The 23,514-nt window shown below is 63.0% G+C and overlaps 1 protein-coding gene across 1 annotated transcript in view; it reads right to left on the reverse strand.

Annotated features, from left to right (window-relative positions):
* Nucleotides 1-1,348: 1,348 nt before the first annotated feature.
* Nucleotides 1,349-23,514, reverse strand: part of SKI (SKI proto-oncogene) — a 60,188-nt gene continuing 38,022 nt past the window's right edge. The window contains exons 2-7 of the mRNA XM_072975581.1: nucleotides 7,215-7,337; nucleotides 7,006-7,121; nucleotides 6,348-6,610; nucleotides 5,915-6,216; nucleotides 4,924-5,154; nucleotides 1,349-4,347 (exon numbers count right to left, since the gene is read on the reverse strand). Coding sequence (XP_072831682.1) covers nucleotides 4,159-4,347; nucleotides 4,924-5,154; nucleotides 5,915-6,216; nucleotides 6,348-6,610; nucleotides 7,006-7,121; nucleotides 7,215-7,337 — 1,224 coding nt within the window. The 3' untranslated portion in view covers nucleotides 1,349-4,158. The remainder of the gene's footprint in view (nucleotides 4,348-4,923; nucleotides 5,155-5,914; nucleotides 6,217-6,347; nucleotides 6,611-7,005; nucleotides 7,122-7,214; nucleotides 7,338-23,514) is intronic.

The following is a 23,514-nucleotide window of genomic DNA, read 5'->3' on the forward strand; positions in this document are numbered from 1 at the left end:
GTCCATGCCAACAGGGGTGCCCCTCGGACCGCCGGCTGGCCGCGGTAGACGGCTGTCCACCCTGGAGACCCCAGGAGACAGTGGTGAGGGGCAGCCCTCGGATGGACGGTGCCAGGCAGCGGCCAGGCAGAGGGACCGCGCGGCCCAGTAGCACGGACAGTCTGGCCGCCTGTTCTCTCCCGGGGGGGGGGGGGGGCGGTGCGCACCTCACACAGGGTCCAGCCCTACCTGGGGAGAGGGGCCCTACAGGTCAGTGGGAGGCCACTCCTGAGAGAGACGGGAGCCAGGCCTGGGGGACACCTGTGCTGAGGGGCAGAGGCTGTTGGGACCCTGGCTGTATCCGCCCAGGGGTGTGTTGCACACATCTGGGCCTGGGGCACAGCAGGAAGCAGTGGGGGTCCGGGGCTGCAGTTTAGGGCCCAGCCTCAAGTTCACACCGCCTGCCTCCCCTCCTCTGCCCCATCCCCCAACCCTAGAAGGGCAGCTAATGGAGGGACCGGGTTCTGGGGCTTGGGGAGTCCCCATGAAAGACAGGCAGAGGCTGGGGGAGCAGGGCTCTTTCTCCTGGGCCCCACGGTCTCCCCTGCCCCAGCCTGGTGTGGGTAGAACCTGGGCTTCTCCGTCCACACCACAGCCCACCCTGCACCCCTCCCTGGGGCTCCTGGGGATCTATGTGCGGTGGTGGGGTTGGGAGACCTAGGCTCAGGTTTCAAGGGGGCCTTCCAAGGCTGGGGGGAGACAGGGACACAGGGCCCCTCACAGGCCTGGTACACCTGGGCTCCCATCTGCCTCACAGATGATCTGGGAGGGATCAGGGCCTGGGTTGGAAGGCCAGAAGTGGGTGGTGGCAGGAAGCCCAGAGAAGGGGCAGTCTGGCACTCCTGGGCCCAGCACAGTGGGGTGTGCAGTCTAGGGGAGCCCCTCTGTTTCTCCCTCAGGACACCCCCAGCCCCGCCCCAGTTAAGACGGGCGGTTCTGCAGGGAGCTGGCCACCTGTCCCTGGGAGGAGAGGGCAGGTCTCCAGGCCTCATGGAGGACAGGCGGGAAAGGCCCTTCCAGCCCGTCTCATGCCCCTGATCTGGCCAAGCAGGGCCTCCAGCTAACGGCCACGGTACAAGGAGTTGCTGGTTTGGCCAGACTGACAGGGATAGAGGACAGCCCAGTGGGGACCTGCCAGCTTGTGCCCATGTCCACTGGGGTCGGTGGACACTGAAGGCCCCCATGGTCTGACTGGAAGGCGGACAAGGAGTCCAGGAGAGGGGTCCGGGAGGCCAAGCACGCGCTCAGTCCTGTACTGAACACTTTTCTGGGGGAGGGGCGCCAAAGGACTAATGGGTACACAGAGAAATAGATAAATATGCCAAGCTTTTTCTTTGTTTTCTTTTTAAATCAGGCATTTATAAACAAGAAAGCATACATTAATTACATAAAAATAGTTCTCGAGTAGTAGCGTAAGTCCTCATGACGTCATTAGCAGCAGCGAAGGAGAGACCGGGCGAGATGCAGGCGCTCCTGGCGGGTTCGCAGGTGGAGCTGTGGGTTTTTCCTTAATTGAAAAAAAAGTGTCATTTGTGACTCCTGACTTAAAGCGAGAACAAGACGGCCCCCCGGGCCCAACGGGCTGGGAGGGGACGGAACCGGTGGGCTCGGTGCCCTGGGGCGTGTTCCTCCTAGGTTAAAAACAGCCCGGAAAACAGGACAGCTACCAGGTAAGAAGGGAGACCTGAAAAGGAACCACCGTACACACGCATGACACACGAGTGTAAAAGGAAAGCTATTTACACGGCCGGGCCTTTTCACACCGGCTAGTTCTGTAGGAAAAGCAGAATGTTCTGAGTTAGCTGCTCCGTGGATGAGTGTTATTGCTGTGGTTTCTTTCCCTTCATTAAAACCCTTTCAGCGTGGAAACAACGGGTGGTTACACTGAACACACAACCATTCCGATAATGGCGTCACACACAGGGAGAGCCGGCAGCCTGCGAGACAGACCCCTCTCCTCCCTTTTCCTGAAGAGGGCTCCGACTGCAGCTGCACCAGCGGGGGCCTGGGGACCCGCACCCCCGTTCTCCCCCAGACCGGGGACGAGGCCGGGCAGCGGGCACCTGGGCCCAGTGGCCGAGGCGTGCAGGTGCCAGGAGGGGGTGGTTCCAGGGGAGGGAGAGCCAGTGCCCACCCTCCACCCCACAACCCCAGCTTAGAAAAATTACCTCCCTCTGGAGCCTAAGAACTCAAAAAGTAAGCAGCGCAAACCAGGTGGCCTCGGGCAGTGGGTCCCGGGGGCCTCTTGATCTCACCATGATTTGCAGACTTGGCAACAGAGCACAGCCACACAGAAGCACACTGACACACTTAAAGCTTTGCTGCAACTAAATCATTTAGTTTCCCTTGAAGAAATGACGGAAAAACACAACTCTGGAAAAACAAGGCTAAACACAGCATTCTGAGTGTTGCGGGACGCAGCCGACCCTACATAGGACACGGTAGTAATGCCCGTCGGTGGACGCACGTGTGGCAGAGGGTTAGAGTCCATGCATACAGACTGAGTAAAACTGCAAAGAAAAACAAAAGCAGAAAAATTAAAAAACAAAAAACAGAACCAAACGAACGCTGCATACACATGATGTCCCTTTTGCATTGCACTTGAGAAGGGGGTCCAGCAGCACCTGGCCCTACCCAGTAAACCAAGGGCAAAATCCCACAGACGATGCCGTCACCCAGTCTCTGCTCGACTTGGCAACGGTGTCACCACCTCCCGCAGCCACCGTCCTGCACCAGCCACCTCCGCCTCCCGGCTCCGCTCACGGCTGCCACGGTGTTGGATCAGCGGCAAGCAAAGAATTCTGGGAAGATCTTTCTGCACAAATAAATACCACAACTTTAGGACGGGCAGCCACCTCGTCTACTGGGAATCACTTTTTAAGCTTGGGCATAAGAAACCTTATACAATTCGCATACAGTTGAGTAAACGAGATTATTTGGAATAAATGCAAGTTAACTCATTTCAATAGTGGCAGATTCAATCGCTACTGAAGACATATTTGGGGGTAAAAAAATGAGTCAGGGTTTGCTGTACAAGACGCTGGAAGGCACAGAACTACCCCCCGAAGTTCGGTTTTTGCATCTTCATCTTCATGTGATTCCCGTGTTCAACCAAGCACCAGAGGGGTTTCCAAACACTCGAGCACTTAGGATCTGGATGCTCTAGAAATCAGTTTGCAATGTTGAAAGTAAAAACCTCAGTTAACTGGGGAATAAAAAGAGAAGGGAAGATTTTTGACAAAGTGCAGTTCTAAATATACGCTTAAATGAACGAACAAACAAAAAGAAAAAATGAAATAATGCTGTGTTTTGTTCCAATGCTGCAGCCTCAGTCCCCAGACAGAAGAGCGATGTTGCAGAACTGAGAGGGTGGCGTGGTCGAGGGCGCGTGTGCCGGCCAGCGTGGACCTGCCTCCCGGCATCCCTTGACGACGGCGCCCCTTGGACGGTGCTTGCAGACACACGTGCTGATGGCGCAGGGCCGGGGCGCGGGCGGCGTAAGGCGGCGGGTTCCAGCTCATCAGGCGTGCGTGACGCTCTCCGTGCCCTTCCTGGTGGCAGCACAGGAGACCTGGGTCCTTGTCGCTGAAAAAATAGACTCTGGAGAAAAACCCTTCGTGTCCTCACGCAGCTGCGGGCACAGATGAGCTGTGATGGCTTTGAGGGGCAGGGCAGCAGCCACCCCGGCTCCCTGGCGGGTCCTCAGGTGGTGTCACGTGTGGGTGGGGCTTTTAAAAGTTAGTCATTAAAAAACATGTTGAATTTTCTGAACATCAAGTCTCCTTATTGGTTTTAAATAGCTTATAACAAAAGTGTAAATGTTAGAATGTTCTGGCAAGCGCAGGGCCAGGCGCAGCCACCAGCTGGCCTCGTCTCCAGCTGCACCTGGGGGCCGGCTTGCTCACTTGAACTTGGCCAGTAGAAAATTTTGCAGTGGATTCCAAAAGTATGTGGTTCCAAACACTTGCTTGGTTATAGGCACAGTAAGACGTTGTGCTATATGGACTGGAGAGAGGGGCAGGCCCCGCCGGGCACAGAGGGCCCCGCCGCTGGCGTGCCGCCCGCCTGCCCGCCCCTCCCTGCGGCGTCCACACCCGCACAGCAGACAGCGGGCTCCAGCTAGGGCTCCAGCTCGGCTGTGCTCTCGCCGCCTGCAGCCTCGGAGCGGGGCCGTGGCCACAGCTGCTCCTGCAGCCCCTTCACCACCTTCTCCAGGTGCTCCCGGGCCTCCCGCTCCCGCAGCAGGTCGGCCCGCAGCTGCTCGCGATCGGCCTCCGCGTGCTGCAGCTTCACCTGCAGGTCCTCGATCTGCAAGGAACGTCCTGCATTAGCAGTGCCCACCCCACGGACGCCGCCCCGGTCCGGCCCTCCCTCCCCGTGCCCAGGCTCGCCCACCCACTGCCTTCTGGGAGCCAGGCCAAGCCCAGCAGGGCCTGGGGGGCGTCCTGGATGGCACCAGGACAGCAGCCCGGGCGGCTCTGCTACCGACCTGCTCGGACTGCCCCGAGCGCAGTGGCCTCAGCACGCCCTCCCGAGGTCCTGGGGGACCTGCTGCCCAGCTTAGGCTCCTAGGCGGCTGTGAGGCCAGAGCAGGGGCTGTCGCACCCACAGCCCCATCTCTCAGACCCTGGCCGGACAGGATGGCCAATCGGGACATGCCAGTCATTCAAAAGTGCGTGAAGTGGGGGTGCAGCCCTCCCCCAGAGCAGGAGGCTGGAGAGCCTCAGGCCACGACACCTCCCGCGGAGGCCGGGTCTGAAGTCCCGCAGCGCCTGAGTCTGCTGTGGCTGGGGTTGGGTGACCAATGAGGTGAGAGGGTCCCCGAGGCGCCAACGGTGCCCACGCCTGCCCATTACCCTAGGCCTGCAGCCCAGCCCCGCATACCTGGGCCGAGTACTTGGCCCGCAGGCGGCCGGCCTCGCAGCCCTTGTCGCACACCCGAGCCTGCCGCGCCTGCTCCAGCTCCCGCTTCAGCCGGACCCGCGCCTCGCTGGCCTCCTTCATCTTCTTCTCGTTCTCTGCCCGCAGGCGCTCGATCTCCTTCCTCAGGCTGCGCTTCGCCTCTGTGGCCTCCCGCAGCTTCTCCTTCTTGGCCACACGCAGGAACTCCAGCTCCTGGGGGCGGCGGGACACCGGTCTCAGGCCCCCAGCCCCATGGGGTCCCAACACAGAGTGTCCCCTCCCCTCCCGAGGGCCCTGGTGCGCTTGCCGGCACCTACTCGGGCCCAGGGTCTGACGAGGAGGTGGCTGCGCTCGGAAGTGTCCCCTCTGCGCCCCACTGTGCCTGGCCCCAGGGGAAGGGTTCACGCAGGCGTCATGCTGGTCTGAGGGCCCTGGGGGCCCCACGCAACCTGATGGGGGCAGCCGCCCTCCTCGGCCTCCGAGCCCTTCTTGGAGACTCGCCCCTGCAAACATGCTTACAAACGTGCGTGTGAGAAAGTCGCACTTTCAACCAGAAGCAGGGAAATGGGGTGGAGGCTCTGAGCGAGTGCCTGAAACCCATTTGGAAGGACGGTGGCACCCGGGGTGACTGGGGCTGGGCTGTGCTCAGAGCCCACATGTGAAGCTGTCCCAGAGCTGCCAGACGCTGGTGGAAGTGTGAATGCAGCTAAGACCCGGGGTCCAGCCCGCAAAGCCACCGTGCAGGGGCCCCGCCCTCCCCGAGGCGCTGAGAGCTCCGACAGTAGAGAAAGGCAGCAGCGGAAGCGGAGGATGCAGGTGGCCCCAACCTCGGTCTCCAGCCCCCTCTTCAAAAGCAAGCAGTCGACTGTGGAGTCACCCTGCTCTCGGGGCACGGGGCATGGCAGGGCCCAGCAGGCAGTGCGTGCAGAGCCGCCTGCATGCTCGCTGCCGCGACACGGCCCCTGGGCCTCACCTGGTGGAGGCTGCGCTTGGCCTGCAGCGCGGCGCTCAGCTTCTCCTCCTGCTTCACCCGCATCTTCACCACCTCATGCAGGAACTTCTCTTTGGCTTCCTTGGTGTCCAGGCCGCCCTCCAGGGCCTGCCGCAGATGCTCCAGCTCTGCCTCCAGCCCGCTGCTTGGGGCGTCAGCAGGGGCCGTGGCATCGGGGGCGGCGGGGGCCGCGGGTGGGGCGTGCACGCCCGGGGAGCTCAGGTCCTTGGCAGAGCTGGATGAGGTAAAGGACGGAGAAGAGAGCGAGGACAGGGAGGAGGTGACTACGGAGACAGACAGAAAAGACACCAGGTTACCAGAGCGGTCTCTGCACACAGCGCCGCCTGAGGAAGGGCCGGGCCGGGACCAGGACCCTCCCAACGGGGAGGGGAGCAGAGGAGCATCTGACACTCACACTCCTCCCTGCTCTCCACTTCCACTTCAGCCTCCGAGTCCTTGTCATCCTCCGGGACGGCCACGGGGGCTGGCGTCCCTGGGGCTCCCGGGGTGTCCATGGTCAGCTTCCGCTTCCGAGGCTGGATGCAGGTGGCAAGAGGCTCAGGGGCCCGGGAGACAACGGAGGCGCATGGCGGGCTGCTTACCACCTTGTGCTGGGCCGGTGGTGCCAGGGCCACGTTGGGGGCCACACCCGTCTCAAAGCTCTTGTAGGAGTAAAAGCTGCAGGGGACGGTGGGCGTTGGTGCCTTGGTGTCCCCCCCCCCGCCCCTGCACCCCTTTCTGACGGCCAGCATGCACCCTTCGTCTCGGGACCTGCTCCTGCAGACGTGTGAGGGAGAAGGACACTCCAGACGGGGGCCCAGAGAAGCCGGAACTGGCACCCAGTGTAGAGGAGGCTCTAGATTCCAATCACATGCAATTCTAACGCCCTCTCCTGATGCCATAAAAAGGACCAGCATGTCTGTGGCTGCCCTGACCGGAGAGCCTGGACCTGACAGGTAGCCTCCAGGCCATGCCGAGCACATACAGGCTCAGGGATGATCAAAGCAGGAAACTGCCTCGCCCGTTGGCTCTCATCCTGGGGTCTGGTACCCATTCTGGGGCCTGGTACTCACCTGTCTCGAATCAGGGCCGGGAGGTGCGGGGAGAGCTCTTTGTCACTCGCAGAGACCGCAGGGGACCAGGGTCGGAAGGCGGAGAGGCGCTGGCGGGGGTGGACGCAGCCCAGGCTCTGTTGGGAGACATGGAGGCAGAGATGTGCGGTCAGAGGCTGAGGGCTGCCCATCTGCCCGCCCGCCCACCCTGCCCGCTGGCCGAGGAGAACCTTGCTGGAGGAGCCGGCCAGAGTCCGCAGCCAGCCAGACGGCTTGTCCTTCTCAGAGGACGTGGGGTGCTGGGAGGGGGTGTCATCTGCTTTCCTTATGGAGGCCGGGGGTTCAGAGGTGACCTGTGAGGACAGGACAGTTCTGTTGGCAGGCTGGGTGGCATCTCCAGGCCTAGGGCAGGGTCTCCGGCCCCCAAACTCAATCCTGTATGAGGTGTGTTCTGTGAGTGACACGGAGGCCCTGCCGCATGCGGGGACAGCCGGAGCTGCTCTGGTGCCGCTCACCGTGGGACTGGTCCCACTGCAGCCCTGCACATGTCACGGGGACTGGTGCCAGGCAGCCGGCAGGAGCTGAGGGCCCTCTGGTTCAGAAGGGACCCTTGCCTCCACCCTCGCGTGTGGGAGGGGCAGCCCAGCAGGCAGGCTCACTGGCTGAGTGTAGGGCCCCCCTGGGGCCGCCCAGAGCTTTCAGGGAGCATCACACAACACCTCCAGAGTTTCTGGATTTCACCAACTGGAACTAACATCAAAGACTCCCTGTGGGCCTGGGGCGGCTACACACGCGGCAGCGGAGCAGCCCCTACCCCACCCGCCCCGAAGAAACACTCCCCAGATGAAACAAGTGCGCTGGGCCGGAGAGGAGCCCCTCGGCCTTCCCAAGTCTCCCTGTCAGCGCTGCTGCCCGGCCCCCAGCTCTGGGTCTGCTGGACGCCGTGGTCCGAGCAGACCCCAGGCTGGTGTCAGATTCCCGAGGACAGAGTCCCTCCCTGAGAAAACAGAGCAGCGTCTGGAAGACCGGCGTTCCCCGCCACGGGCTCGGGGCTGAGCAGAAACTACGAGGCTGTGGGTGTGCCTGAGAGGCCACAGCACGGGCCACACGCCAGCACCCACCGACGGCAAGGGGCCAAGAGGACGACGCCCGGTCAGTCCCCAGGCCTGACCTCGGAGTGGGTAGCGGATGTGGCGCTCCCTCCGCATCAGGGAACACTTCCTGAACTGGCCCTTGGGGCACGTGCTCCCCGGGGGGTGGGGGGTGGGAGGGACGTGGTCAGCCAGGTGCCAGCTCACCAGGACATCACCACAAAACTCAAGAGGTTTAAGGTTCCACCCAGACTCACAGAGCCAAGGAGCCAGCACGACGCCTCCCCTGACCCCACACAGCCTGACTCCCTAATTCTGCCCCAAGAAACAGGGAAGACAGACAGTGACCTTGCACCTATGGGACCGGGCGGCAGATGCAAGGACGCACCAGCCTCCATCGCTGCCCGGGGGCAGCCTGCCCACCTTGCCCCTGGAAGAAGGTTCGGGGCTGGACCCGTAGGCGGCCGTGGGTGGTCTGCTCAGACCCGCAAACACTCACTCAGGAAAGAAAAGCCCACCTGCTGTTGCCTTTTAGGGGAAGCAAGTCCGAGTCTGCCCGCCTCCCACGGCGAGTGCGTGTGGGGCTGGGCCGGGCGGGGCCAGGACCCCTGCCGGGGTGGGGCTTCCTGTCTGAGCCGAGTTCTCACGGACAGAGAAGCCGCAGCAGCTGAGCAGATGCTGAGAAACCCCAGCGACGCCGAGGGGATGTGTGGGACAGATGACTTGGGCCGCAGAGACCAGGCCACCCCCACGCAGCCTCGAGCCCCCGGCCTCCTGTTCACCCCCACCCCCGGCCCCACGCGAGCCCACTGTCAACCCCAGGATGTGGCCGGCCGAGGCCACTCAGGTGCCAACCGCTCAGAAGCCCATGAGAGGAGAAATCCCCGTGCCTTCCACGAAGCCCAGGGACGGCTGTGACAGTGAGGAGGCAGCACAGGGGCGCGTGTGGGACAGGCCCCGCTGCCTCTCCCTCACCTGCAGCCCTGGGAAGTAGGAGCTGCTTCATGCCTGGACCAGTCCCAGCGGCCGCAGGTGGCCAGGGACAGGCTGCGCGCAGTGACAGCCACACGTCCCATTCTGCAAGGAGGTGAGGCCCACCTCCTCACCCTGCTGTGCGCCTCACTGCCAGTCTATGGGCCCAGGACACGCCCAGGCAGCGGTGCCAGAAGCCGCCAGCACAGTGCCAAGCCGTGGGTTGGCCCCAGGAGACCCCCACCCACAGAGTGCCCCTACCCAGGAACGCGCAGAGCCACACGTGTCTGACACCGAGGTCAGGACACATGTGTCTGCCCACAGAGCACACCTCACACGGGGTCTGTGCGTGTCACCCAGGGGCCTGCGCAACCTGCAAAGATCTGGGAGAACAACCTGGGGGTGACTTCACCCCCACGACAGCCACGTCGACCACGGCAGGGTGTCAGCCAGATCACAGGCACTAGCTATGGGTGGGGAGGTCAGGAGGTGGCCATCCTCCAAGACCAGCACGGAGGACAGCAGGCAGATGGGGGGCCACTAGGAGCCAGGGCGGCTTCTGGCAACAGCCCCAGGCCTCAGGCTCACAAAGGCCCTACTTAGCGCCTGAGTCCCAGGGCACTACAGGCTGGCCCCGCAAGCAGAGTGGGGGCTCCTCTCTGCCCTGGACGGACCATGGGCACCTGCGCCCTGTGCTGAGGCCCGAGGTGGGGTAGGGTAGGGTAGGGGGAGGAAGGTTTTGGGTCAAGGATGAAGCTTTCCTTGGATTTGAGTCCCCCAACCCCCAGTGCTGCACTGAGAGCCCCAGGTTCCAGCAGCTTGGACGCCGGCCCCTGACCTGGACATCTAGGGCCCACAGGAGTGAGGGCCTAGGGGAACACCACCAGGGCCTGCCCTGCAGCCTCCGACCATTCCTCATGCCCCACCTTGGATATGTTAAAGCAGAGAAAACACGTGTGGGGAGAAAAGAAAGGGGAGAGCACACCCCAGATGCCGGCTGGCGGCACTGGGCTGAGGCCTGAGGGCACAGCGCGACTCCTTCACGCGCAGAGCTCCGGCTGCTCCACGGGGACTGACACCCCCCAGCTGCCGGTTCTGGGGCGACCCTGGCAGTGTAGAGGGCGGCTCCCCCTGACTGGCCGGGCACGGAGCTGCCCAGCACCGCCCTGGACAGAACAGGAAGGGAGTCTGCAGGGGTGGAAGCAGCCCGAGGGCACAGGGTCAGAAAAGGGAGGCGCTGCTGGCCTCCCCAGACGCAGGCCTCAACACAGACCCAGCGCCAACGGCGACACCCCAAGGCCGGGGCCTCGTGGGAGGGCCGTGCGCCACCCCCAGGTGGCTGCCAGGTGGGAGGAAGTGGTGGCTCTGAGTCAGAGGGAAAAGTCACCTTCCCCACCCAGGTCCACAGTTTTACCCATGGGCCCTGGTGGGAGGCGGGGACCTCAGGCTAAGGGCTCTGAAAGCGAGGTGTCAGGACCCTGACCGTCCTAACTAGGGCCGCAGGTGCTCAGGGAAACAGCAGCAGCGGCCTCGGTCTGCCCAGGTGGGGTCCGCTCTGCCCTGTGCACGGCCACCTGCGTGTCTCCACCGTGCCTGGAGGGGGACGCCTGTTCGGGGCAGACGTCAGCTTCAGCCCGAGCGCGGCCTCACAGGTGGGGCCGCCAGGGGTGGGGCACAGCCCCGCTCACAACTACAAGGTTGTGCACACACATGATCCGCCAGAGAGGAGCAGCACCCTCACCAGCACCGGACAGGGCTGCTCTGATTTTGTTTTCTTGCTCTGCGGGGCTGACGTCAGCCATCACCCCCAGATCCTCCGGTCTGCACCAGGCAATGTGGCTGGGGGACCAGGCGGGAGCAGCCACCCAGGGAGAGGCCACACGAGCAGCGCCAGTGTCCCTGGAGCTCTGGACCCTGCCCAGCACCATCAGGTATGAGAGCTGTCCCCACGGAGAGAAGGACACTCTGTGCTGCAGGGCCAGGCCCGGCGGGCAGGACAGGACTGGGATGGGAGTTCTGCCCCCCGGGGACCAGGCACGGGCGCCGGGCTCGGTGAGTAACCCGCCTCCGGCAGCGTGTGCACAGCAGGTGCCCTAAACCGCCCAGCTCCCAGACTCTGGTCTGAGGTGGGAGGAAAACGGGGCCGGGAGTGCAGGCTGGGTCCCCCAGGTCCCCGGTTAGCCCGAGTCACCGTGAGGAAGCTACGGACACCGGGCCGAAGGCAGGAGGAGGTGAGTGAAGCGATGAACTAGGAGTCACAGGCCTCCAGACGCCAGGCAGAGAAGTCAGTCAGGAAGACTCTCTGAGGACCCTGTTCTGCCCAACACGCAGAAGGCCTCGGACTGAATCCCAGCCAGCGAGAGGCCCATGGAGGGTGCCACCAGGCACCGGGGTCAGTGCGCTCAGCTGACTGGGCCGTCCACTCCCAATTCCCAACTGAAGCTGAGCACCCTCCAACTCGGTGCTGACCATCCCTGCTCAAACCTCTGGGCACAGGACTGGGGTCCAGGTCTGCAGAGAGACTAAGACACCCTGATCAAGACGCCACACTTCCCGAGGGGTCAGATGTCCCGCATCCTGCAGCGCCCACCGGGGTGCAGCTCCCGGCAGGCAGCCTGGCTCGGCAACAGAGGGGGAAGGTGCAACCGAGAGCTGGCCAGGACACTTAGGTCAACCTTCCCTCCCGTCCAAGAGAGCAAGCAGCTCCTTTGTCCAAGGGACCCCCCAGGGCCCGTGCAGAGAGCAAGTGCCCCATGGGGCTGGACCACGGAGCGAGGGCTGCGCCTCAGAGGCACAGTCACCCTAGTTCCACGTGGGCACTTCTGGAGCTCCGCTGGGAGGGCGCTGGTTAACACCCTCCACATAAGCTAGAGGTGGGCGTCTGGCCCCTGAACGGGCCCCAAACACGTGAGCACCCCGACAGAGGCCCACAGCGCCGGCGGGCAGGGCTCTGCAGGGACATGGCACACGGGGTCCCAGGACAAGACCTGGACACCGAGGCGGCTGCAGCTGAGCGGTGGAGACGGTGGGCCGGGGGCCTCGGCACACGCCCAGGGCCACGTGGGGCGACACCTCTTACTTCTCGCTCATCAGCAAGCAAAGGGCCCCCGTTCAGTGAGCCATCTACACAGTGACCAGAATTAGCGTAAGCCCATCTCCAAAGGTCTGCACATCACCTGAGACCCTCCGCGGTAACAAGGCACAGCAAAGGGGTCAAAGGACAGAGCGTGGGAAACGCAGGACCCAGCGCCTGCAAGGTGTCCTGCCTCTGCCCATCGGTAAGGTCTCCACCCCAGGTCGGGTGACACCTCTGCAGCCACGCCCCCGCCACCTCCTCCTCCAGCAACCGAGCGACCTGGAGAAATGCATTTCCTCTTAAATTATGGTTGGTGACAACTGGTTCGAAGGACACCATCAACCGGGCGTCAGGACCCGGCGTCTGCACGGGGCCAGGTGAGCAGCACAGGTGCCTCCTCCGTCAGCTCCTGGAAGGTGGTCAGCCTCTCCCGGGAAGCAGCTTCACTTCTGGACACACACCACCGAGCAGGCACAGGCTCCACAGATCAGCCCAGGGGCCGCGTCCCAGTCTCATGGGTATGAGCACACACCCTCCAGGTGAGCAGGGGCCCCCATGTGACGCTCACATAGAGCTGCGTTTGCCCTCCCGATGCACGTGCTCTGCTGCGTCACACACCTGCCTGCACCACTCCCTTACCCTCTTCTGCAACCCCTCCTGTATCTTTTCCATCACCCCCTCCCACACCCTCTGTCACCAGGTCGCAGCTAGCGAGGAGGGGAGCCTCCCAAGGGCACACGGAGAGCCGCGCTGCCGGCCGGGGAGAGCAGCCAGTCTCAGATCTGAGCTGGAGGCAGCTGCTCACCCACACGGCGCCTGTACCACTCTGCCGGCGCGTGCACGGTCAGGCGACAGGGACAGCTGTGTACTAAGGGCACAGGCCGGCTGTGCTCACCCAACACCCAAGGAGCTTCTAATTTCAGGGAAGGTTTCTGGGAAGTGCGGGGTGGACGGGGGAGAGGGACAGCCGCTGTGTCCTGTCCAGGAGGCACAGCCTGGGGGTAAGATCTCGGGCCAAGTCGCAGCACCAACCTCCTCCAGGAAGCCGTAAATGACAGCGCGCCCCTGGAGGCCAGCATGGTGGAAGCGGCAGGAGCACCCATACGCCCAGTTCTTAAACAGGAGATAGTGGCCCCAGCCAGGCCCCCGAGGGCCGCGAGCGAGGTGGCCGAGCTCAGTCCGACGTGTGGCTGCAGGGGCTGCTGTTGGAGCAGCACCGCCACGGCTACGTGAGCTTCATTTCCGCGCGGTGGAGAACACAAGGCAGAACTCGGCTCTGGCTCCCACATGTCCCGCCTGCGCCACGACCTGGGGACGCCCCGTCACATCTCCCGAAGGGGAAGGCTGTCAGCGCAGCTCCCTACGACCAGCTGCTCCCTCACACCGACCATCTCGGAGAAAACCGGGCTGCCCACGGTAGTTAAGGTTCGGGTGGTGAAGGCACCAGGAAGGGTCCTGCGGCCCGAGCCCCCGCCCCACCAACGCCTGGACGACACCAAAGCACAAGAAACAAAAGATGAAACAGGAAAGGGGGGTTCGTCAAAATCAAAACTTCTGTGCTTCAAAGGACGCCACCAAGAAAGTGAAAAAACAGCCCACAGAATGGAAGAAAAAAGTTGCAAATCATGTCTGATAAGGGACCTGTATCCAGATAAAGAGCTGCCAAGCTGACAAAAAACCACCAACAAGGCAAAGGACTTGAACAGGCACTTCTCCGAAGACACACCCACGGCCAACAGGCACAAGACGACGCCCCATCACTGACCGCCGGGAAACGCACGTCACATCTGACTATACCCCACGGCGGCTACGAGCAGAAACCAGCAAGCAAGTGCTGGTGAGGACGGAGGGGAACTGGGAGCCATCGTGCCGCTGGTGGGAAGGTAACGGGGGCAACTGCCAGGGAAGCAGCCTGACGCTTCCTCAAAAAGTCAAACGCAGAGCTACCACGTGATCCAGCAATCCCAGGCCTCCGTGAACACTGGAAGGGATTGAGAAGAGGGACCCCCAGGCCTTGCCCTGTAACTTTCCAAGCTGTCACAACTGCAGGAGCCCAGGCCGAGGAGCCAGGAGCACCCGATACCCCTTACACCTGCGCGTTGAGTCCACAACTACCTCAGTGAAGAGCACAGTTCACAGAGCACGGCGAGGAGCCCCTCTGCCCCCACGCGACGGCCGCAGCTGTGTCAAGCGGGACACGGAGTGCTGCCGAGGACGTGGAGAGCCCGGAACCTGCCGCACCACTGGTGGAGGGCACGGCGTCACAGCAGCACTAACGTAACGGCCACAGCATGGAAACGACCCAAATGTCCATCAGCAGGTGAACGGATACGCAAAATGGGATCCGGGCCATCCACACATTGGAGCATCGCTTGGCCTGGACAAGGAGTGAGGCGCTGACACTCCGACACTGTGGCACCTTGCACACATGGCACTCAGTGGATGGAGCCAGACACAGGCCACCGCGTGGGGTTCCACTGATGTGAAGCATCCAGAACAAGCAAATCCATAGACAGAAAGTGACCAGTGGGTGCTGGGTGTGGGGGTGCTGGCAGTGTTCTAACATGAGGTTAATGGTGACGGCTGTGCACAGTAAAAACCACTGAGCTGTATGTACTCTCTGAAGGGGTGAACGCCATGGTGTGTGATTACATCTCAATAAAGTTGTTATGGTGCCTATTAAAAAAAGGAAATTAATTGTTGGTTGAAAAACCAAAGCACTGAGGTCAATGGTTCCGACACACATTCCTCCCAGCAAAGGACGAAGCCCCGAGGAGCAGCTCCAGGCGGCCATGGGAGCAGCCACGAGAAACACCAGATGCGTGGCAGAGGTCATGGGAGGTGCAGTTCTCTGCAGAGGGTGGGCAGCCCTCAGGGAGGGGGGACAAGCATGACCCGGAGGCCACTATGTGCTGGGTGGGGGGCAGGCCCCTGCATCAGGCCTGGGCGGGCAGGCAGCCAGGGTACCTACCGGACGACAATGTGGCCCTAGCCAGGGTCCTGCAGGGGAGGCTGGGGCAGCTCACACGCAGGGGCTCAGGCCAGAGGGGTGTCCTCAAGATCCCAGAGGCCCAGCCTGGCCCCCATGGGAGCCCGACCCCCAGCTCTCAGACCTGGTGCCAATTCACACACTGGGGCAGATGGCACCGCTCAGACAGCAGTTCACACAGCAGCGGACAGGGGGTGCTCTCAGGTCATCGGATGGCATCCACCTCCCTCCACTGCAGGTACCCACCCCCTGACCCTTGGCACTTGAAGACCCACGTACCCCTAGATGACATGGCCACCTCCCAGGCGGGACGCCCGGGGGCAGCGTATTCTGGAGAATCGACTCCGGCGTCATCTGTGGTGGCGCCACCATCTCGTGAACCACTCAAGGACCTTACACCCCTGAGAACACGGCTGCGCCCCTCGGACAGAAGCCTCGGAAAAGCGGTAAGAGACATTCTTAGAAGCCTACAAATAGGCAAAACCGTGTCTGAGTGTTAACGGAGCATTCTTTCAAGTTACAGATGTCCTATGAAAACCACGTTTTGGCACAATGCCATCTATTTCTAATTTACAGGCTACAATAAAAATACAACTTTTTTCAACGGGCAGATTTTAGCACGGAATCCCACTCCTAAGTGATATTCCCCAGTTAGAAATTCGCTGCACACTCAGAGCTGAGGCAGGAATAAGCGTTTACATTACCCACGGATTCCAGGTGAGGAGTAACACAACACACTTGGAAGCGTCACTGAGATTTCCAAGCCCCCAGGGGCAGGGACCAGTGGGGTTTCGTCCCCAGAGCAAGGACAGGTGAGTGTAATAGCCACAGCCCAGCGGGCTCGAGGCGGGGGCTCCAGGAAGAGCACGGGGAAGCCAGCAGCCAGGCCAGGGGGGCCGGGGGTCTCCCCATGACACCGGGTTGTCGTTTTGTAATTCTTCTGTCACTTTGCAGGTCAGCAGAAAAAAAGCCCGAACCACAAATAAAGAGATGGCAAGTTCATGAGGGACAGCGTCCTACCCAGGGGGGCTGTCACAACAGCCAACCCCAAGAAGCTGCCAGGCCACGACCGGGGAGTGGGCGCGGCAGCATCCTCCGCACGCTCTCGACCCCGGGGACGGCCCAGCAGCCCCTCACGTGGGGCCGAGCTCAGGAGGAAACGCCCTGGCCGCAGGCCCAGAGGAGGGGCAGAGTGAAAACCCCAGCACAAGACAGTCCCGCCGGCCCAGGTAGGCCCACCGCGCCCCCGTGGGCCCGTGCAGCCAGGGCCAGTGCGAGCACACGTCCTCACCCCGTCAGGAAGCAGGGAGGGCCCCCGACAACGGGTAACCGCAGATCGGCATGGACCCCAGAGATGGACAGGTGGGTGGGGGTCACCACGCAGACGCCCACAGACCCTACACACGAGGGGTGGGGGCCCTTAGAGTAGGAACCCCAAAACAGGTCCAGCACAAGAGGAGCAAATGCAGAAGGAACCCATGCGTGTGGACGGGCCAGGGGCACGGACCCCGCCAGCTCCCGGGCACGTCACCCCACCCAGAAATGCCCACTTTGCCGGGATCTCCTGCCACGGGGCAAGCTGGGTGCTGAGAGGGCCAGAGCAGCACCCTGGGGGGTGGGATGTGGGGGTCAGCCCATGGCCACACGCTGGGCCAGCCCTGCCGGGCCCAGAGCTCACTGGTCAGATGCTGCGGGCCCCCCACCCCGAGGCCTGCAGAGAAAAGCAGCCCCTCCCCCAGCGAGGGCAGGGCCTCCGGGGCCACAGCCCCTAAACCCGTGCTCCGCGGCAGGGCCCGCGAGAGCCCCCGCCGTCCCCCAGGCCAACCCTGCGGCCCGGGCTCAGCACCGGCGCCTGAGCCGGCCCAGGGCCTGCGCTGGGGCCCCGGTCTGGGCGCTGCAGGGCTGTTTCTGTAAGCGCCATTACTGCTGTCTGCGTGATGGTACATGCTGCATGCTATGCTTGAGTTGACCTATTTTCTGTTTATCGTGGAACAGAGGAAGCAGGTTAAATCTGCAAGACTACCCCAAACCCCAAAATGAAGCGAAAATAGCAATTTTAAAGATTCGCTCTGATTTTTTTTAATTTAAGTAGGTCATCGTTTCTGTTACTTCCACACTGTCGATAAGAGTAAGTCAAGACTTTCCTAAGGAAACAACCCTTGCAGGACGCTCGGTGCCATTTGGCACGTCTCCTCCCCAAGGAGTCGGGACACCACACAGGACAGACCCTCCGGGCTCCAGGTGCCAGAAGGAAGCTCCCGGGGTCAGGTGTGCCACCAAGTTCCCAAGCCCACCTGGAAATGCCCACCAGCCCATGTCTGTCAAAACACAAAGAAACCCACGCACGTGGAGAGAGATGCTGGGGAAGGAAGGGGTGGGCGGCCATCCCTCCTGCAGAGACTTCAGGAAACGAGGGGAGAGGGGGCTCACCCCACGGGGGCAGGGCGTCTGGGAAGCAGTTTCCAAGAAGGGGCGTGAGGCGTGACCCCGTGGCTGTGGTGCGCCTAGTCCCCACTGTGCCATGGGCCTGTGGCCACCAAGGCCTCCCACACCCGTAGCCCCACACCCCTGCAAAACCTGTTACAATTAGGAAGTGAGTGGGAAGTCCCCCGACGGACCAGGCAGGGTGGAACAGAATCTTTCTTTTCCTTTGCAGTCACTGGAAAGAAACCGTTAAAAATATTCTTCAAAAAAACCCAAAAAAACCAGAACCCCAAGAACAATTAAGCTGTTTTGCAAATCCATGGGCTTTGTTCTGGGGCTTATTTCAATTCTACAACAATGTTCTTATTTCTTGAGGGGTGGGGAGCAAACGGGGCTTCTCCCAGCACCCTGACTGGCCAGGAGAGGTGGCCACGGGCACGTGGCCCGGGCTCAGCAGAGGTGGCAGGGACACACGCCACTCCATCCAGAACGAGGAAGCGCGGCGGCACAGGACGCTGCGGCCGCCCTTCCTGGAAGGCTGACTCAGAGCCGCCTTCACGTGGAGAGTGTTCCATGTGGCGGCGGGTGGGGGGGCCCCACGCCACCGGCCCACGGCCCTCACCCTCACCTGTGAAGGCCGCTCAGGAGGATCAGCCCCCCACCTCCAACAAGCCTCTGCCCAGGAGCCACCAGGACACGTGCGCGTGGTCTGCAGACGGGTCCCTGCGGGAGCAGCTGGCACTGGGGGAGGGCAGGCCCAGCGTTCCACAGGGGACAGTCCAGGGGACGCCAGCAGCTGTGCTGGGATGCTGGCTGCGCTGGGCCGGGCCTCTCCCCCCAGCACTCGGAGCAGCGGCCCTGAGTTTCTGCTCACCTCATGCAGCCACAGACACACCAGACACACAAAACACCAGGTGCTGCGGTGCGCCCACACAGTGGTCTCGGCTCCCCTCTCCTGACCACGCCCCACCTGCCCTTCCCCCATCGGGGCAGCAGGGGCAAGCCCCCAGTCCCCTGCTCTCCTCACCACACCCGTGGCCCTACAGGCCCCACATGGTCACCTGCCCTAACCTGCCCCCTCCTCCAAGCTGCACGCCTCCTAGGTGGGGCCCCAGGCTGCCCTCAGCTGCCTAAATCCACAGCACACCCCCACCGCCTTGCAACCCGACCCTGACAAAGACCTCATCCCTGACTCACGGGACACCTGTCAGGCTGAGACCAGGGGCATATGTGGGTGTGCATATATGTACTCACACGCGGGCACGGAGCATGCAAGCGTGGAGCGTGTGCACGTGTAACAACACACACGTGTGTAGTCTGTCACCTGCACTGGGTGAACAGCTCAGGGAAGACCGGACAAGGGTGGCCTTGGGGATCAGCGGGGGCACAGTTGAGAGGAGGCCTTTCACAGGCCAGAGCGGGGAGAAGCCTTTCAGCCCCAGACACAGGCAGGCTGCTGGGGCGGCTCCCGCGGGGCCACGGGACAGGTACCAGCCGAAGAGACCCCGCCCCGCACACATCAGACCACAGCCCTGCCCCAGACGCGGCCAAGGGCTGGGCCTCAGGGCGCTAGAGATGGGGGCCGCAGAGACCACTGGGACCCAGCGGCCTCCCACCTTGTTCCAGCAAACAGCCTTCTTGCTCCACAGAACACCAGGTGTGGAGGAGGAGATGTTACTCTCTGTAGAAGAGACCGGCAGGTGGACAGTGGAGCACCTGGGGGCCCAGGTGAGCAGCCCCAAATTGCACGGAAGGCAGTGGGGGCTGCCGGCATCCCACCCCACAGGACACCGACCGGCGCCATCTCACCCATCCCCCGGCCCCATGGGAGGAGCGGCTGCGCCCTGTGGTGAACCACGCGTAACCACCCCGGTCCACGGAGGGCGGGCAGCGGTGAGGAGCCGGGAACCTGATGGCCAGGGTCCTGGGGGAGGTGACAGAGGTGCTGGCCGGCCCGGCACAACGTGGCGCCGCCATGTGGGCATGAAACAGACACACGGGGCGGGCTGGCCGGTTTTGCGGGGGAGCTCCAAGCACCGAGCACTCCAGGCTGGGAAGAAAGGCCTGTATCCCAGCAGCCATCAGTCCCGAGGGCACTGCCACGGCCCCAACGGGCCAGCCCTGCAAACCTCAGAGCTGGGCTCATGCGCCTCCCACGGTCAGCTTCCCAACACACAGACACACACCCTCCAGAGAAGCAGGTGTGCAGGCCCTGCTCGAGGGCAGCAGAGCCCCTGGGGGAGTGATGGTGCCTCCGGCTCTGCGCATCTGAGGCCCGCGGGAAATGGCAATGCACCCACCCCCCAACCCAAATTTCAACGCTGACCGTGCAGGCAAGTCACCAGGCAGGACCAGGAGTGGGGGTGTCCCTGCTCCTTCTGAAACAAACCCGCACCCCACCGGGCCCCAGCCCCCCCGCTCCCCTGGGAGGCCCTCAGAGGATGGGGCCCACACACCCATCCCACAGAGGGTCCCCCCGCTGCCTGGCTCCAGGCTCTACCTCCTAACATGTTACGTCCGTGGGGAGCAGACGCTCCCAGCACCCACTGTGAGGCGGGCCCAGAGCTTGCCACCGCTCCTGGGTGGGGGGGGGTGGCGGTGCCCGGGACCAGGTTCTCGGAGGCCAAACTGCCACGTCAAGAGATTTCCATCTCTCTCCATGTAAGGATTTTTCCTGTCCAAGGCCGATGCTTTCTCTGTCTTCAAAATCTGAATAAAAATACCCCCAGTGGTATCTACTTGCAGCCGGTGTCCACTCAGGTCAGGGAACGTCCTCCAGGCCCTCCGAGCGGCACCCGCACGGTACGGCAAGGCTCCTAACCCAGGACATTGGACCCCGGGGCAGGGGAGGGCGGAGAGGCAGTCTGGGCACTCATGCACTGGGCCTCTGCTCCTTTACCTCTCACCCCGAAGGTGAGATGCGCAGGGCTGGCTTCAGGCATGCATCGTTCACTGGCCTTCATCTCCACTGCGGTCATCCGGGACTCTGATAACCCCACCTTCCATCCAGTGTTACTATGCATGTGGAGTCCATCGGGGCGGGCGTGCCCGGAGCCAGGGTGAAGCAAGACCCCAATGCCAGGGCTTCCCTCCGTCAGGGAAAGGGCCATGCGTCCCCCACCCCACACAGCCCAGAAGGAGCTGGAGACAGAGACCTGGGGGGAGAGACAGGTGCCAGGCTCCCAGTCCTCACGCGGAAGGCGGCGGGTGTTGGGGAGAGGGCCGAGCCAGCTTGCAGCTGCGTCTCCACCGTCCGGGTGGCAACAGAGCGCACGTGCACGCGTGGGCACAGGAGAGAGCCGTGCGGTCCGTGACCCAGCACCACGCTCAACATGCTCACATCTGCATTGAAAACTGGCACCGCACAGAGAAGGACAGACAGACCCAGGACAGTAATTTACATGTTTAACTTCTCTCCACTTGAAATGGCATTAAGTGTCGACGGGCCCTGCCCCCGTGCGGTGAGGGACCTCAGAGAGAGACCACGGGCAGGCACCACAGGGGCCTGGGCTCGTCCTCCTGCTTCGGGGGGGGCCTCCTCCGCTCACTCGGTCCTCGGACCCGGGGCCACCCAGCCAGGGCCTCGCGGCAGAACCTCAGCTCACACCGGACGAGGGAGCTTGGAAACCACTTCCTAATCTCTCAAGAAAAATCCCTCAAAGGAAGAGTCCGAGAGCAGCGAAGAGCCGGCATGGGGAGGCGGGACATCCCTGGAGAGACGGCGGCTGGGTCGCACCTCAGTGCAAACGCTTCAGGCTGCCCCTGAGCAGAGCTCAGCACACCACGCAGACCCCGCGCCCCGCTGGCGCCCGACAACACCTGAGCAGGTCCAAGCAGAGTGGTAAAGCACACCTCTGGGCTCCCAACTCGAGTCACGGTGGAGGTCACTTCTTACCTCTAAGCACCCAGGACCTAGCTGGGGGTCCCTGAACTCCCCTGCCCGCAGGGCCACTGACAGAGCCACAGGGCTGCAGGGGGAGCGCGGACCCCGCCTGTCACTGCCCCCTCCCCAGACACTGGTCTCCTGGGGCAGGAGGAAGGGGCTCACACCAGGGAGCTTCCTCGGGGCATCGGGTGGCAGGAGACGCTGGGGTCACCGGAAGGGCTCTTGGCGGGGCCCAGGCAGTGGACCTGGTGCATGGAGCGAGGGGGAGATGGGGACGCAGCCTCGGCAGTTGCCTTCACAGTGGCCGTCATACCCACACCTGCAAACTGCCCCGGGAGAAAGGAGGACCAGTGTCCAGAACGAGCAGGAGGACGACCCTGAGCTGCTGTCACATGGCAGCCCCGGCCAGACCCTCTCAGCCCAGCTGCGCTCCCCCCGTAGGGGCGGGCCCCAGGCGGCTGCCCCCACCTCCTCAGCTGCCAGAGGCAGCCCCCCGGGGCCCAGGGGCCCACGTGGAGGAAAGGCGGTGCGGGCGGCTCAGCCACTGCCTCTGCGGAGACGAGGTCCAGCGGGCAGCTGGGGGACCACGCAGGGCCACTGCCTCCCAGCCAGGAAGCGGCAGGGCGGCCCCGCCCACGCGGCCAGGTCTGTTTTGCTTCCTCGGCGCCTGCGCCACCCCCCCTCCCCCTCCTGGCAGACATGGGCTGTTTTCTCTCCATAGAAACCGACACAACACTCAGCGGCTTGGCCAGCCCGGGACAGGGACGGGGCGCTGCCCAGCCGCGGGGCAGCTCAAAGCTCGAGTGATAGCCGCTTCCACTTCCGGCTGTGGCAATGAGGCCGCCAAGGGACCAGCAAAGTCATCGCTGGCGTGCCCCTGGCGTATCCCCAGAGCCCAGGCTGGAAGACAGTTCACGGGTCCCCGAAGGTATGACTGTGGAGACCCAGAACCGGAGCCCAGAATCCATCAGCCTGTCCCCAGCCCTGACCCTTCGACACCTCCTACCAGCATGCAGAAAGGCAGGGCCCCCAGGGTGAGTCCTCGTAAAGGGACAACACCACACCACACAGATGGCACCACATCACTTCACGCCTGGACGAGGGTCTCCATGGGGACCTGGCCCCTCCTGCCCGACACTCATCACTGCTCAGTGGGGTGGGGAGGGGACATGGGCCCTGGACAGCCCCAGGGAAGTGGCTGTGTGGGCCAGGCTGGGCCCAGGGGGACCCTGAGAGGACCCAGGACGTGTGCTACAGGCCTGAGCAGGGCCCAGATGGAGACCCACACACCCACTCTTCCGTCTTGGAGACCAAGCGATAGAGGCTCTGGCATCTCAGAGCCACAGGCGGTGGAGCTCAGTGTCGCAGGGTCACTGACCCCGAGCACGCCTCCCCCCCCAGGATAACGATGTGGCCCTCCCCTAGCTGCCCTGAGACCCTACTGCTACCCCTAGCAAAGCACCCCAGGACAGCCCCCAACCCAGGACCTGACCCAACCCCACCCCAGCCCTGGCCGGTGCCACCAGCCCAATGTCGTCCCCTCACTACTACCCGCCCCCCGGGCCCCTCCTCCCGCTGCATGAAGGCAAGGACCACCTCCCTGCACGGGGGTGGAGGGCAGGGCCTCTCACACCAGGCGTGGACCTGCTCTGCTCACGGTGGCCTGGGTCACAGCAGAGACCCCCCACCCCACTTCGTCTCTGACCCTCACTTACTCATCAGATGATCAAATTAGGAAGACTGGCGTCTCCTGTTCTATTTCTAACACCCGCACTACAGTTGTCTTCTCAGCTGTCTCCTCCAATGGGCTCACCTTTTAAAAACGTGCACATGCGAGGGCCAGGCTCCCGCAGGGACGGCGAGGATGCTCAGCCCCTCCCTTGGCGACAGTGACTGCGACAGTGAAAGGGGCTGCAGTCAGCCCACGCAGGAGCGTGTCACGGGTGGAAGGGGTATCACCCCGACCACTAAACGTGTCTCCTGAACAACGATGAACACAGATGGCTGGGGAGGAGTGCCCCCACTTCACCTGCTTTTTAAGAGACCCCACTTTAAGCAGCTAGAAGACAAACAACTCACTTCCCTCAGAGGA

The sequence above is a fragment of the Vicugna pacos genome, chromosome 13, assembly GCF_048564905.1.
Source record: "Vicugna pacos chromosome 13, VicPac4, whole genome shotgun sequence".
In the NCBI taxonomy this organism is placed as follows: Eukaryota; Metazoa; Chordata; class Mammalia; order Artiodactyla; family Camelidae; genus Vicugna; species Vicugna pacos.